General features: G+C 40.6%; 2 protein-coding genes across 8 annotated transcripts in view; both read left to right on the forward strand.

The window, feature by feature from the left end:
- Positions 1–1,469, forward strand: part of LOC111868914 (AP-2 complex subunit mu) — a 19,141-nt gene extending 17,672 nt beyond the window's left edge. For all 4 annotated transcript variants that reach the window (XM_023860008.2, XM_023860007.2, XM_023860009.2 and 1 more), the window contains exon 8: positions 395–1,469. In XM_023860008.2, the coding sequence (XP_023715776.1) occupies positions 395–529 (135 nt within the window). In that variant the 3' untranslated portion in view covers positions 530–1,469. The remainder of the gene's footprint in view (positions 1–394) is intronic.
- Positions 1,470–2,298: 829 nt separating this feature from the next.
- The window catches only part of LOC111868918 (calmodulin-binding transcription activator 2), a 444,850-nt gene continuing 430,267 nt past the window's right edge, over positions 2,299–16,881 (forward strand). For all 4 annotated transcript variants that reach the window (XM_023860018.2, XM_023860017.2, XM_023860021.2 and 1 more), the window contains exon 1: positions 2,299–2,370. The gene's annotated coding sequence lies outside the window, so the exon portion shown is untranslated. The remainder of the gene's footprint in view (positions 2,371–16,881) is intronic.

Genomic DNA, 16,881 nt, shown 5'->3' on the forward strand with positions numbered 1-16,881 from the left:
ACATCTCACAACCCTTTGGGCCTTCAGGGCCTGGTACAGGGATAGTTTTTTTTTCTTTATCACCAACAGATTGGAAGACTGCATTCTTCTGTGAACTTCCAAGCAAACGTCTCGTAGATCAAACATCACTAAGGCCTGATTGTGTTCAGAAATCATTTGTCTTGTTTGTGCTGTACATGATCTTTGTTGTTTGTATGAAAGTTATTTCATAGATTTGTAAATATATATTCATTTCACTCCAGTACCACTGGTAGAGGAATTTATTCTGCAACTTTTAAGGCTAAATTGGCTCTGTTAAATGCCAGCATGGGGGTTAAATACTGTTTATACACATAGCTAATTAGTGATTGAGCTTTTATATAAATTAATTTTTTAATGTGATTTGCTTTTTCAGGTCCCTTTTGCTCCTTCTGGGTTTAAGGTTCGATACCTGAAAGTGTTTGAACCAAAACTCAACTATTCAGACCATGACGTTATTAAATGGGTCAGATATATTGGTCGCAGTGGGTTATATGAGACACGTTGTTAATTGTAGAAGGACTGGTATAATTCAGACATTAAGTCTCAACAGGAAATGTAATAAATGTCCAGAATGATATAGGAAGCAAGAAGGAAATGCCATTCCTATTAACAATTCCATGTGGCTAATAACAAAAGATACTAATGTAAAATGTCTCTCTGAAGGCCTTGAATTAGTAAATGTCAAAGCTTTATTTTTTCTTTGGATGTAAGCTTGTTTCCATTAGAATGACTAATGTTAATTGTTGCAAATAAAATTAAATGACAGTATTTGGTTTATTGTTAATAAGGTAGAAACAGTGTATGTATATGTAAATGCTGATTTGTCATGTAGTATGCAGTGTTAAATATATAACAAAGTGTTTATCGTCAGAGATCCCCAAACTGTATTGGTGTCCCATAGTTGATTACAGAGCAGATATGGTGGTTTAGAAACAGAACATCAGTACATGCATGTAGACATGTACAGTGATCATGTCAGTTGTGTGCATATTGGTATGGAATATGACAGTGTTTCGTACATAAATGTTGTGGGAAACAGAAGTCATTGTGTATTGCCTTTACAGCATTGAATTTCCTTGATTATGTTAGTAGTATGGACCATTGATTTTGGAATGGTAATAATGAAATTATGGATAGTGGTAAGTAAAATGAGTAAGAGTACACTCACATCTGCAAAGATATTCATGAATCTGAACATTGCTTAAGCTGTAGCTTATTTTGCAATGTTCAGAACATGATGTGGGCATTTACTGGAATTATGGCAGGTTTGAAGATGAATGCAGTTGGTTGTTCCATTTAGATTGCAGTTTGAGTATTGCTGATATGCATATTTGATACTGATGCTTCTGTTTTTAATGAGAAGTGTGAGCATAGTGGATGCCTCCTGGTATGTATGGGTGATGTTAGATCCCAGCATTTGGAAATAAAATACTTACAGTGCCAGAAAGTGTCAGATTATCTCTGTTCCTGCCTTTCCAGCATGTTTAAGGGATAAGAATGAGAATTTGTGCAAAGGAATAGCTTCTGTAAGCCATTTTGACTTGGGTCCTGGAAGAGCTGATGAGCTGTGACTTGTAGGCTGAAACATTGCAGGTGTGTGCATTTGAACCATTGACGTTTGCATGTAGTATATTTTTAGATTAATATATTTTTTGTGATGTATGATTCTAGTACATTAGTGATAGTTATGATGAAGTGTGGCACACTGTTGCATCTCAAAATTGAACAGCACGGATCATATCTGCATGTTTTGTTTAAATGTTATTACCACAACACTGTTGGTTATGTGTACCGATTTTGTACTAAAGCCGCTTCTGAATTTAGGGGATTTGAACATGAAGTATATAACACGTGTTTGAATTTGCCCGCCAAGACAGTACTGTGGTTCATACAAAGTGTTGTGAAGAGAGGGTTTTCACAGCCTAATAGTACAAGCGGATCATGGATACGTGTTGCCTTGGCATTGTTAGTAGAGTATGTATAAATGTTAGCCAAAGCAGTGTTTTGCATAAACGTCTGCGTCTCTTCACAATTGGCAATATATATCGGTCAAGAATAAATAATGTCTTCCATTGTACAGGTGCGACAACATGATGTAAATTATGGCTATTCGTAAGATTCATTGAACTGCCTAGGTATAGAATTTTGTAATAAATGCCGATCGAGGTATATGTGGAAATATGCCAGTAGCATACGAAACATGACAATCTAAAGTCATGAGATTTTTAATGTCAAGTTAAAAATTTGCACGGTTGGTTTCTCGAAGTAGTGCATTGTGGGAAGTAATGTGGTGAATTTCGTCAGGAAGTCAGGAAAGTGGTGTTACGGGATGGATATTATTGATACTTGGTAAGTACATGAGAATTTTTAATTAATTTGATGTCATGTGTCGTGCATTCATTATGTGACTTATTTCTCTTTGTGATATTACAATTAGAAATATTTCATGTGCTTCGAAAAGTTGTACTGATTTTGTGTCATCAGCAAACAACGTAATGACATTTGCAAATGTGTTGAAAAGTGTATTTGAAATATTTTTAGTTAGTGACGCAGGATAAACGTGGCATGTGATGGCCTGAAGTGACGTATTTTTTTAGTGAAGTTATATAGACAAATAATTGCAAAGAAATGTGCAGCTACAGGTGTGTCGATAACTTCATGTATATGACAAATGTGCCACTCCTCCTTTTCGTGTTCCGTATCAGGATGAATATTTGTGCAGGTGCAGTTTGTGAAATTATGATATAATATTTAAAGCAGCGTGCGTTTTCATGCAACCTTATTAATAACTTCGGATGTTTTAGCCGTCTTTTGTCGGATAATTCTAGATACGGAAACTGTTGTAGGTTATAATTCACAGATATGAATTAAACATTAACATATGATCCGTAATCTTTAAATTGGCAATAATTGGTTCGGGTGAAAACATAGATCATTGTTGTGAGGTTTTGAATTTTTATTTTAATTTTTTTCAGTATAATATCTTCGTAAAATCTGTCAGAAATCTTAATCTAATGAGTGTATATTTGACAGTCCCAACGAATATTTCAACAATAAAATGTGTAGTATCGTTGACTGTCATTAAAGGTGTTACAAGTGTAGGGCGAGGTTGGTGATCTGTACTGCTTAACTCTAGATTATCTACAGGGTGATTAACGACTAATGTCTTAACTGCAAGAGCTTATTGGTGAGCTTATTCCAAATCGGAAATGATAAGTGAACATGGTCCTGTTTTCAACCGTTAGGGCGCAGTGGGTGTTTGAAATAAGGACTGGTCTTGATGTAGGTCATGGGAGTGTTATGTTGGCGGCACTGCAACTGAATTCTCGTGGTACTTTGCAAAGGAATTTTCAACTTTAATTCGGTGTAAATGTGTGATGTGGTATGCTGCAGTCATGTTATGGGCCCCCTTATCTTTGGAGGTTGTCTTACAGGTGACGTCTACAACTTCTACGGAACAACCTCTCGGACCTGTTAGAAAATATACCTTCCAAAAGCGATTGCATATGCGGTTTCAGCACAACAGAGCGCCTTCCTCTTTTAGTCATGCGGTGAAAACGTTATCACAATCATCGCTTCCCTGGTTGATGAGCCCGTCTTAGTGGCCCACAACATTGACCACTCAGATCTCCAGATCTTAACCCTCTATTTTTTTTTCTCTCTGAGAGCACATAAATTTTCTGGTGTACAAGAAAAAATTGGAAACACGAGGTGCAGTACTTCATCGCATTTTGGATGCTGTAGTGGACATTAAAGACAATGCTAATGAAGCAGTGCTAGCTGCATCCTCGATTCACAGGCGAACCAGGATGAGATTTGAGGCTGAGGGCGGTCATTTTGAATTGTATATTCAAAACTTTATGTAAATAGCTTTTCATTTATTGTTATTTCTTTAACATTCCGTTGAGAATCGGGCCTAGTCTAAGGTGCTGAAGTTAAGACAGTTATGTCGCGAATCACCCTATATATATCAACAGAATTGTTCTTGGGGAGATTACTACTTCTCCACACCTAGTGCGCCTCGGCACTAGCTGGAGGTAAGTGGTCAGCTTCACGCCCCGGCCAATTTACCCCCGGGGAAAGAGCCCGGTACCCATTGAATAGAAGGTTGGGTGGATCCCAGAGCTGGCCTGGACGACGTGGAGAAGAGAAAATTCTTAACTTTACAAGGACTCCTTGGTCGTCCAGCCCGTAGCCAGTCGCTACACCGACTGCGCTATTGCAGGTCCTCTCAAATTTCCAGTACCACTTCATAAATCTGTGAAATATATGCCGCACTACCTAGGTGCATAATTCAGAATTTTATTTTATGATGAATGAAATAGTTTTGTGAATTTATTTTTGCAGTTCGATGTATCCTGATTTGAAGATAAAGAAAAGCCTACTCAAGGCACGTCACATATTTCTGCTTATTGAGTTATGCAATTCCTGTGCAGTTTTTCATTGTAATACTCGGTAGTCGAATGAGTGAAATGTGACACGCTTATACGTTCGTACACAAACCCATAATACTCGTATTTCTTGCGAGCGATATTCTGTCTGATACTTTTCCAAGCTCTACTAATATCGACCTCAGTGTCCAAGTTTTCCAAAGCTGCGAAACTGTTTGAGATTTCAGTACGATACTGCCCTTTTCCCTCTATCTCGTTTAATTTCTTGAGATTGAACCTCTCCATATGAACTCTGTGAGTTGTTTGTTTACTCACTGCCGGTCTCTTCCTAACTTTTTCCACCACCCGATAGTGGTCAGTATCACAATCTGACGATTGGACATCAAGTATACTTGAATGCCGTCTCTGTCTATCAAAATATGGTCAATTTTATTGTGCGTCTTTCCATTATGAGATGTCCAAGTAAATTTATGGATGTTACGATTATCATTACTAATTTCGTGTGAACTCTTATTCCCAATTGTTGGTTTGAAAATGTCTTCTCTGTCTACTTTGGCTTTGAAATTAACAAAATTTTCATATGATATTTAGGGAAATTGTCGAATACGTGTTGTAGTCCTTCGTAGAACCTGTCCTTCATATCATCAATTTTATCTTGGGATGGGCCATGAACATTCAGAACGACGATATCACACCAGCGAACTCTAAGTATTATATATGGCATCCTATCACTAACAAACTTTACCCTCTTAACTTCTGATATGACTCTCTTATGTACGAAAACACCTGTACCTAATTCATGATTCTCACTCCCCTTTCCATAGAAAAATATATATTTGTCTGGTTCAGTGTCACCTCCGTTCCATCTGACCTATACTCCCACTAAATCTAACTTACAATCTGAGATTTCTTTCGCCAGTGCCTGCGCGAACCTGCCCTATACAAACTTCTAACATTTAACATACCAAATTTCATATCCATTTTCTTTCGCTTAGGTCGTTTATCCAAAGAATCCGTCCAAGTCCGAGGCTTCTTATGTTCTTTCGTAGCAAACTTTTTTTTTTTACTAGGAGAAGTTGTTAGCCCCACTCCCAACTTCCGAGCTGGAGGAGGCACCCCTTGTCGCCCCCCCGCCACTGCTTATTCAATATATTCGCGGCTTCCCTCCATACCTGGAGGTCGTCTCCTCCATCCGCAGCCTGAGGACGCGCCATGCCGTGGTGACAAGGGACCCACCTAAGATGCCTAGCATTCAGCACACTTGCAGTAATTACGGAGGATCGGCATCTATTGTTAAGTCTCAAATAAGAGTACAAGCATTTTAAAGTAAAATTTGTAGTATATTTAACCTCGTTGTTTGTACAACAAATCCTTTCTTTAAAATAACGACAAAAGCCAAAAGTGCGGCCTGCCTACCCTCATAGTTCCGTAATAAATTCTGCAATACGCCCTAAAGTGTTGGACAGGGGTTTCCAACTGTTGGTTCGGACATCTGTCGTTGCTGTTGATTAGGAGAAGTTCTTCACTGCTGAATTGCAGCTGTAGTAGACCAGTGAATTTAAAATAACAATATTTCGCAGAATTTTGCTATTTCAAGGAAGTTATTTTTTATTGAAGCATTCTTAGTTTATGTTAGCGTGTTTTGGATAGTAAAGCCCATCTACTTTGCGAACCAGGGCACATCACACCATGTGTAAGCAGTCGTTATGAAGAGACGTCAGGTGTAAATGTGTTTGTATTTCCTACCAGCGTATGATTAGCGGAAGTGTGTTGAAAGTAGAAACGCATAACTTTTCAATGATGACGTAACGGTCTGCGTCACTAAGGGCCCCCATACATACACACAGTTTGGCCTCCAGTTCGGCCTGCACAGTTGAAGACTGAAAGGCAAAACTGATGTGTGTTGCGGCCGGCCGGCCAATCATTTGGACTGTTGGCCTGTGGGAAACCCCTCAGTCCGTCAGTTCTACCTGCAGGACCGTAGCACGTGACGTGTGTGACTCAACATTATAGGCTGGAAGACCGTGATTGTGGCATGAAGCTGCCGGTTTATCTGCGCGTGTATGGGGAAGGAAAGGGAGGGGGTAAACTGTGAAAGTTTTGCCTGTAAGGTCGATCGGAAGGCCAAACTGTGTGTGTATGGGGGGCCTAACTGACGATGATGCACCCTCATTCCCTTAGTGGGTGTAATTTATTTGAGTGATCTTACATTGTTGCATCTTGTTACGTGATCTTTGATTTGTACAATAAATTTCAATCAAGCAACACAGCTCAATGGGTTCTTCCTTATGTTGCAAGAATGGGTTGCGTATTTCGGTGTCAAATCCGTTATCGTCAGAGTACAGATATCTGATAGCGTACTGGAGAGTATGTGATGTACGCAGGCTGTATGTTTGCACCTTACTTGCTGCTTTCGAATATTTTGACCCGATAGCGAAGTAAGATGTAAACATATGACAGATTTTGATAAGACATATCTCATATCCCTACAAGTATTAGTGTGTTAAATTTAATGCCTTGATAGCAGACTTAAGGGAAAGCGATTAATGTCGTTCATAAACGAAGAGCACCTTGTTAAGGATTCAGTTGACTGCTGTACTCGTAATATCTGAACTGTGTGCTGTAGTCCAACACGTTATCTGCTGCTAAAGTGTTGCTACCTGTTGGGCTTTAGAGAAACTGCAATGCATACGAAATGAGTTAAGCAAATGTCTTAGCATAGTATGAAGAATATTATGAAGGAAGTTTATGTATGCTTTTAAACACAACTTTACAATAATGCATTATATGGTGTGCCGTGGTATATTGAAGTACAGTAGCTTGTATTTTATTGTGCTTGTACACAGAAAATGTTGAAAAACACTCATATAGGTATCCAGTTTATATTTACTGACTCAAAAACAAGAAGTTTACTCGAGAAATAAGCAAGCTATATATTTACTTCAGCCGGTCACGGTAGCCGAGCGGTCTAAGGCATGTACTGTCTTCGCTCGCTTGGAAACCGGGATCGTGAGTTCGAATCCCACTCAGGGCATGGATTTTTAGTTTGTGTGTGTGGGCGTTTTTCTGTGTTTGTGTACAGGTAGAGGCCTTGCGACGGGCTGATCACCCACCCAAGGAGTACTACCGAATGTGTAAGATCTAGAAAAACCGAAGTGAACAGAAAAGTTCATGGAGGTAGGCCTAGGCCCACTGGGGCTGTAGTGCCAAGGAAAAAAAAAATTACTTCAGCTTCCGCCCTACAGTTGTTATATTCGTGATAGGACACAGTGAGAACAATTGCAGTTTATAAAATTGTGTTCAGGTATTCCCTTGGAACACTTGTCCAACTTAGATAACATCATTCCCATAGTCGCTTTCGTGTAAGTCTTAAGGCGCGTCCATATTACTCGTGCTCGCCAGGCTTGTGCTCGTCGGGAGACTCGTCTGGCTTTTACTTGTGCACGTAAATCTTCGTCCACACTACTTCAGTTGGTCGCCAGGCTTCGGCGCGTGAAGATCCGTATATTTACTCGTAGTGTGTACAGGCTGCAGTCGTATTTTAATTTATTGGCTATAGTTTTTAAATTAAAAATTTTAAATTTGCTTGTCTCGTAACTTGTCATATCGCCCACATTACTCGCGAGCGTAGCGAGTCACACGAGCACGAGTAATGTGAACGCGCCTTAATTAAGTACGGTGTAAAATGGAAATAGGAATGCCGTAGTAACAAACACACGACAGAAGCAAACCTAGTTTGATATATACGTTGTTTGGCATTCAGTGCATTAAACACACGGAAGACACAGAGAATGGTGTAGGACAGGGATTCTCAAGTGCTTCCACCAGATATTTCCATAAATTATACGGATGGTACCGCATTAGTGATAGGAAATGTAGATAATAGAGCGCTGAGGTGGTATGGTCGTACTGAACGAATTGGGAAAGGAAAGATATCCCAGAAATGTATTGCACTCGTTTTTACAAGGAGGAGGAGGAGGAGGAGGAAAGATGAGAAGGTACAGAGTGCCAGAAGTAACCAGAGTTGAGGTGTGATTTAAGGTCTTGCCAGGATACATTGGTGCTATGTTGTGTAATTAATTCCCTCTGATGGTTTGGAATGTATGAAGTATTAAGTGAGTGAACTAGCGGTGTCTGACGTAGGCTATTGAAGTTTCATATGCTTACAGAGTTTTGCAGCACGGTGAATTTCCTGTCTCGTCTTTTTATTCAGTAAAAGAAAAGAAAGCCGGTCACCGTAGCCGAGCGATCTAAGGCATGTTATGTCTTCGCTCGCTTGGAAACTGGGATCGTGGGTTCGAATCCCATTCAGGACATGGATGTTTAGTTTGTGTGTGTGCATTTTTCTGTGTTTGTGTACAGGTAGAGGCCTTGCGACGAGCTGATCACCCGCCCAAGGAGTCCTACCGAATGTGTAAGATCTAGAAAAACCGAAGCGAAAGGAGAAGTTCATGGAGGTAGGCCTAGGCCCACTGGGGCTGTAGTGCCAAGAAAAAAAATAGAAAAGAAAAGAAAACATGTTGGCATTGGAAGTAGGAGGTAGGCCTGTTTTGTGAAAAATGGACAGTCGGTTGCAATTAATGAGACTAAACATATTGACTCGGATATGTCTAAGAAGTTAACTGAGTTAAAATGTAAACATTCCCATTAGTTGAAAATTTCGAAGTTCGACTTGCCGGTAGTGTGTACTCATGAATTTTTTCGAATGTACTAGTAGATGATTAAATCATAGCCTTTCGTTTCATACATTTTCTATAAAAGGAAATACATGAATATCCTTTATTTCCTCTACCTTTTCATATGATTTATGTCCTCTGAAATTACGTATAACTAGATTGATTAATAGGTTTAGAGTCAACCCAACTGAAATGTTTATTTACGACTGGCGTATTTGGCAATGGCTGATGCTGTCAATTGTAAGGAAGCCAGTTCTGTTTCTTACATGACAGAATTGTGGTTGTTTTAAATATGCATCTGAGCCATGAATCTTACAATTTCCTGTGAAGTCTAGTATCTCATGGTTCAGCTACATTTACATTTTAATGCTCTGGTGTAGCACAGTCGGTATAGCGACTGGCTGAGGGGTTGGAGTTCGAGTTCCGGTGGGGCAAGTTTTTTTTTTTCCGCGTTGTTCGTATCGATTCTGGGGCGCACTCAGCCTCCTGTCCAACGGGTACCAGGGGCTTTTTCTCCGGGAATAAAGCCACCAGGACATGAAGCTGGCCACTCACCTCCAGCTGTTGCCGAGATCAAGAATACGTGGATCTATACATCCATATCCCCATGCTTCTTCATGGCGTAGTGCTTAATTAGTTGAGCACAGGGACGTGGCTTTTTCAGTAGATTTACACGTAAGCTGTATTCATTATAAAGAATTTCAATGCCACCATATTGAAGCATGTGTACAATATACGTGTAATTGGTGTAGTCTTAATATAACACTGGCATGTGGTTGCGAGCTATGCAACAGTCAGTTGCTAATGCGAGGATGCGTTACTCAAGACAAGTTTTCTCATAGTTTTCAAACACATACGTGATTCTTGTCAATTTTGGGGGGGGGGGGATTCGCATTATTTCAAACTTTGCGCATGAAATGAGTCTCTGTTAAATTTTTATATCACACTATTTTAAATTCGCATAAAATGCTACCGCACTATAATTCATAATATTGTAATCATACAGTGCACATCAAAGAATTTTTAACACCAGTGAGACCAGAACCATAATCATAATTTTGAGCTTAGTTTAGCTGGTATTCTGTTAAGAATGGCATAAAACAAGAAAGTGTTTAAATACGGATGAAAGATTTTCACATTTCCGGAGATAATTCTGCTATTGTAAAGTTTATTTATTCCAGGCACGCCTTGCTGTATGACTGATATGTTGTTATGCAGCTGATATTTATATCATAAAAGGTAGGAGACGAGGGAACCAGCGAATATTAGAAGGGAAATGGATTTGGAATGGAAACGGAAAGAATCGCGGGTGTGGGGAATGCAGTAGATGTACAGTAAATATCACTAGACAAAGACACCTGAATCAGTCATATGCACCATATATAATACTAAATTGAAATTTGAAATAAGATAAGGAGAATGGTTCTAATTCATATACATCAAGAGAGGAGGTATTCTTTGTATATTATTAAGTAGTAATTCACGCAAATCAAAACAAACCGGATGAATGTTTTGAGTGTGTTAGTGGGTGCGACGCACAGGAATTCACATGCACTTTCAGTTAACGAAAATCATTTTAGTTTCACTAACACCCTAAGTTAATTACTGTTAAGCGGCTTCCGTAGTCTAGGGGTAACGTTCCCACCTCATGACTCAAAGTACGCGGGTTCAAACCCGGCGGAGGTCGTGGAATTTTTAAGGAAAAATTCAGGGAACAAGTCCTCCGGGAGGGACTTTAAGCCGTGGGTCGCGTGTCTCTAGGAGACCTCTGAGCAAAATTAGGCAAAAAGTTTCCCGCCCAAGTAGTTTCCAATGCCTCCGGTAGATGGGGAAGCATCGGGAACCACTGCCAGCTTCGCTGGCTGAACGGGGCTGATAGCGAGCACCATTATCGGCAGGGTATGGCGACTGGTAGAATATCAAAGGGGGACGTACAATGGACTATTAGTCGCGGTGCATGGGGAAACCCATCCCCTCCAATAATAATAATAATAATAATAATAATAATAACTGTTATCAAACATTCGAATATGTGTAATGAATTGTAATTTTCTAGGCATATTTCCTTCTTGTAAATTCGGTATGACTCCTAGAATACTGTCATTTTGGCTGTTTGCAGCAACAAACGTGCTTCTTTCCACAATAGAATAGCCCTTCTAGTCACAGTCGTGAGAATGTCTATCGGCAGGACTCGTCGGACAAGGCGTGCTTCATTGCCTTGACGGGCTTCAATAGCCGTTGGCCGGCGGTCACTGTGATCTGCTACTTACGTTATCTACGTCGTTAATTTTTTTTTGTAACTATGATGTCAGTACTTCAGACTATATAAAGTGGAATGGTAGGTTAAATCAATGAATTGGGAAGGTTATGCAAGGAAGTGGTCGTGGCGTAATTTGAGATGCTATCCCGGCATTTTGGGGGCACGCAGTAGCGCAGTTGGTTGAGGCACTGTGCTACAAGCCGAAAGGCTGAGTCGACCCCAGGGCCATAGTGCGGCTGGAAGGATTAGGTAAATTGAAAAATACATCTCATCGGAATTCGATCCCGCGACCTTTCGGATTGTAGCATAGTGCCCCGTATAAGAAAAGGGTACTAAGGAGAATATTTGGACCTGAAGGAGAGGAAGTAACAGGAGGGCGAGGAATAATCTACAACGAGGAACTTCAGAATTAGTATCGTTCAGCATGTTCAGGATGATCAACTGATTGAATATGAAATAGGTGGGGCATGTAGCATGCATGGGAAGATGAGAAATGCACGCAGAATTTTAGTTTGAATCCTCTAAGGGAAGAGACCGCGTGGGAGGTTACAGGTGTAGATAGAAGGATGGTTTTAAAGCAGATGTAAAATAAATAGGAAATGACAGGTCAGGCTGGATTAATTTGGTCAGATAGGGTCCAGTGGCGGGGTCTTATGAACACGATAGTGAACTTGTGGGTTCCATGAAGGACAAGAACTTTCTGACCTCCAGGCAACTCTGCTCCATGGAATTAATTAGTAAAATAAATGTATGTATGAGGGAAACGAATACAGCGCCACGAATATTTGCCTAAGAGTTGTAAGAGCGAAGCCGAACCTACCTTATTTTGGCACAGAAACACAGCATAGGATAACACAGAAAATTGAAGTGTGAACATACAATATTTTCATGATGTGTAATGTGTGGGCCTACAATCAAGCCTGTAGCTGTAATCGTGTAACGGATGGTTACAACTAATATACTCCGACATAGCCTCAACCAAGTTACGTTTCTCTAAACTGAAGACTGTTGCTTCTGACAGCTATTGATTGTCATCTTGTCAGATCAGGCTGCAGAGAAATGGCAGGCGTCCAGTAACTTCTTCACAATCTGTACCATCGTCTAACTTTGAAGTGGACTGAAACACTCTCACAGCAAAATAATGTTAGTGTCCAACGCAAGCCAGTAAGTTTTAGTGTTATATTTTTACCCAAGCCATCCTTGCTAACAACTTCCTTGGTTTTGTAATCGTTACGCTGCTCTTGTGAAATCGGTCTGACAGCCGGTTTCTTCAGTGTTTCGCTAATTGGCTCACTATTAATATGGTCTAAGATGTAATAGCTGATACGCCTTTAAATTCACTGAAAGAACGTACGAACAAGATAAAGGCTTTACACGGTTGTGACCCAAAAGGGACTTCAGTCTGTGCTTGCGGTTAGGCCTAGTGTGTACTCGTCGAATTTAGGAGGTAGGAAGAGGTAAGCATGTACACAATTTTATGACTGTGCTTGTCGTGTCCCAAGGGTTTTAAAACGAATACATAGGCCTATCGGCAAATGGTTGTATTTCCGTCAACAAGTGAAGCATGGTTTGAGGCTAGAGATCCAACGAGACAGGTGTTTTTGTTCACCAGATGATGGATATTTTTTGCTTTAAAAAGTTGGACGAAGCGCAAAGCCCAAAATCAGTGTATCACGCCATCGTCGTAAACTTTAAGCATGTGATTATTTCGTGTAATTCATCATGCACACATATCAAAAGAATTTGTTTATAAATTCAGTAACAGACGCTTTTCCGTTTATCAGCCTTCTTCACTGCTAGTTCTGCCACTTGTATGATTTGTAATGTTTTCCCGTATTGATGTCTATCTCATATTTAATTCAAGTTCGAAACTGTCGTATTTGCTGTTTTTCTCAAGTTCGATGCAATATTGAGTCGAACCAGTTTAATGAGCTATCATTAACCGAAGTGCCCTACTGTCGTCCTTGATTCTGTAGTAAATTTCGCGAATCTGTTGTTCAGAAACGTATGGAAAAATCCTGAGCGTTTACAAGGACAACGACACAAGTATTTATAGGGGAAAATGTGCGCGCAATAAATCCCGTAGTTTGTATATAGAGATCTCCCATCTCCTTCATATTTGTTGCTATATATTCTAAAATATTCCCGTCCTGTGTCTCAGTAATTTGTCTGCACCTGTGTAGTAATTGTATATCCTTGTCCTTTTGAAAATATGGCGAGGTTCAGGCATTAGGGAATGACAGTAACTAGTCTGAATTTGATGAATGAGGAAATTAAGAGCAGATTAAACTCGGGTAGTTCTTGCTGCCATTCAGTTTAGAACTTCTTGTCATCCCATCTACTGTCTAAAAACGTAAAAATTAATTTTTTTCCTTGGCACTACAGCCCAAGTGGGCCTAGGCCTACCTCCATGAACTTCTCCGTTCACTTCGGTTTTTCTAGATCTTACACATTCGGTAGGACTCCTTGGGCGAGTGATCAGCTCGTCGCAAGGCCTCTACCTGTAGACAAACACAGAAAAACGTACACAAACATCCATGCCCTGAGTGGGATTCGAACCCACGATCTCGGCTTCCGAGCGAGCGAAGACAGCGAGCGAGCCTTAGACCGCTCGGCTACCGTGACCGGCAAAATTAAAATATACAAGACTATAATTTACCTGTAGTTTTGTATTGGTGTGAAACTTGCTGTCCGGCATACATTAAAGGAGAACATACGACTAGGGATATTTGAGAACGGGGTACTGAAGAGAATATTTGGACCGAAGAGGGATGAAATAGTAGCAGGGTGGACAAACTATAACGAAGAGCTCCATAAGCTGTACTCTTCTCCAAATATAATTAGAATGATGAAGTCGAGGCGGATGAGATGGGCAGGGCATGTAGCCCGCATTGTGACCGAAAAAGGAGTGTATATAGAATTCTGCTGGGAAAGCCAGAAGGAAAGAGACTACTAGGAAGACCTAGGCTTCGGCGGGAGGATAATATTAAAACGGACTTTAGATAGGATTGGGTGTTATGGCCTGGATTGATCGGATCCAGGCTGGGAACCGGTGGAGGGCTCTTATGAACACGGCAATGAACCTTCGGATTCCATAAAATTATGATTAGATGAGCAACTGATGGCTTCTCAAGAAGAACTCAGCTCCATGGAGGCAGTTAATTAGTATGCTCTTGTCCCATTTTCATTTTGTTCTTAGTGTGTTAGAAACCTAACAACCGGTTCTGCAGTTTACAGATTTTAAACAACAGGTTCTACCGAACTGGTCGTAATGTGCTTAGTGATACGACTACCTGTAAGGGCGGAACCTTAACAAACACCCCACGGTTCCTCGATTCGAACTCATTCTCTTTCTGTACAAGCAGAATAGTGGGGGGGGGGATTTATGTCTTCTGGGATATAACGCCTTGTATTCCATTGAAAGTAAACCGACGTTCGGAGGAACATGTCGCCTTCATCTTCAGGGTCGAAGAATAAGCCGAGCAAGAAACCAGCGCTGTGCTTGCCACCTATGTTCTTGCTTGGTTTATTCCTCGACCCTGAAGATGGAGGCGACATGTTCCTCCGAAACGTCTATTGACTTTCAGTGAACTATACAGCGTTATGTTCCAGGAGATAGAACTCTTTATGGCCACCACTGTGAGAACCTCAAACCCGATATGGATAATGAGGGATTTACTGGTGCGATATATACAGTAGCACCGAATTGCAAATTGGTATGTCAGGTTCGTGGAGCATGTCAATCTTTCGCACGGTTCATCGATTTCTTTTGCAATTTTTCAGGGATACACCGCAGTCGTTATAAGGACGAGCGTCTTACGAGAGCGATAAACAATTTTTCGCATAATTATTTTTTTTAAATGACTATGTTTCCTCAGTAATGCCTTGGAACGCTTACGATAGGCCTGTGGAGTAATCTGTACCCGTGTCCCTCCTCCATATTAACGTCTGAACCAGATGATGTATTTTCATGAACATGCCACTAGAGGCTACACCGTTGTATGGCAATTTACTACCATAATATTATCAGCGTGGCGACCCTCTCACTTCCGAGGTTGGAATGACACCAGCACAGGTAATAGCATACTAGTTATGAGTCTCACATTTTTTTGTGTGTGTTTATTATTGGTAATGAGCTTAGATCTTGAAAAATATGCAAGAAAGGTAATTTTAAAGTTCCTTTCTTTTGTAAGATTTGAGGCTTTCACGGCGGTGACTATGAAGAAAGCAGTCTTCTGGGATTTGGCACCGTGTATATGTGGTGTTAACCGACGTTTCGGAGGAACGTATCGCCTCCATCTTCAGGGTAGAAGAAAAAATATAAGAATTCTGCAAGCGAAGAGACCGTGAGAACCCCGGTTAACACCACATATACACGGTGCCAAATCCCAGAAGACTGCTTCCTTTCTTTTCTTTATTTAATTCTATTCATTTATTTTTTGTAGAATGTAGAAGAATGACATGAAGGCAACTGAAACTCGTCGTGTTTTCTATTTAGTAAATGTAGCGAACTATACTTGTGACAGTTAATTCTGTATGATCCCACTGCGGTGGCTCGGGTTCGATCCCGGGTCTGGTCAAGTGGGATTTGTGGTGGACAAAGTGGCGTTGGAACAGGTTTTCTCCGAGTACTTCGGTTTCCTCTTCCAATCTTCATTCCACCAATTGCTCCACAATCACCCTCACCTATCATCTGGGGCTGGTACACTAGGCCAGAAGTGGCCACAGTACAAGGGACTTAGTCCCACCCCACTAGCAATAGAAAAATAATTCTGTATGACGATTTTCATGCCAACGAATAGAAAGATCGTAATGTAGCGAATCTTTTAGGCTGTATGTGGAATACTTCTCATAGTCTAATCTGCCATCCACAGAACTGGATCACTAAATTACGTAAGTATTAATTTTTAGTTTTTGCTACTCTCAACTTGCTCATATAGATTGAAGCATTTAAAAGAAACTAGATTTACAGTATCTTCCCGGAACATCATGTTAATAGTTCGTTTTACACAAATATCTAATTATTCTGGCCTGTTCAGTTTTAATGTAGAATCTCGGAATTTACCTAACTAGACAAATGAGACCACGTGAGACTTTAAAATGGAGTATTTCCGAGCCAGGATTAGAACCTGGAGTCTCCCGATTACGAAGCAGAAGTACTGCGCGCAGTTGAAAGTCGGTGACGGTTGGTTATGTGAAACGTATATCCGCAGAAAGTACACGTTCTAGAATTAGGCCTTGGAATGTGTACTGAAATCGACGATATTCTCTTTACGTTTCTGACGTATGCGAGCTAATGCGAACTTACATCTGAAAACTGGGTAACTAGGTATACGGGAGGCAAGGGTCACGGCCTGTGTAAACTTGCCGTGTTTTGACGTAGGATCAATAAATAGGTACAGTGGCGTGCTGCAAACCAACTGCGATATCCAGTGACCAGGCAGCGTGAGGACTGAAACTGCCTTCCACCGCGGCTGATTCTTCTAGAGTCGGCCCTCTACTTGGGGCCGATACTAGTAAAACGGTAGATTTC

This window comes from Cryptotermes secundus, unplaced genomic scaffold (assembly GCF_002891405.2).
Source record: "Cryptotermes secundus unplaced genomic scaffold, Csec_1.0 scaffold753, whole genome shotgun sequence".
In the NCBI taxonomy this organism is placed as follows: domain Eukaryota; kingdom Metazoa; phylum Arthropoda; class Insecta; order Blattodea; family Kalotermitidae; genus Cryptotermes; species Cryptotermes secundus.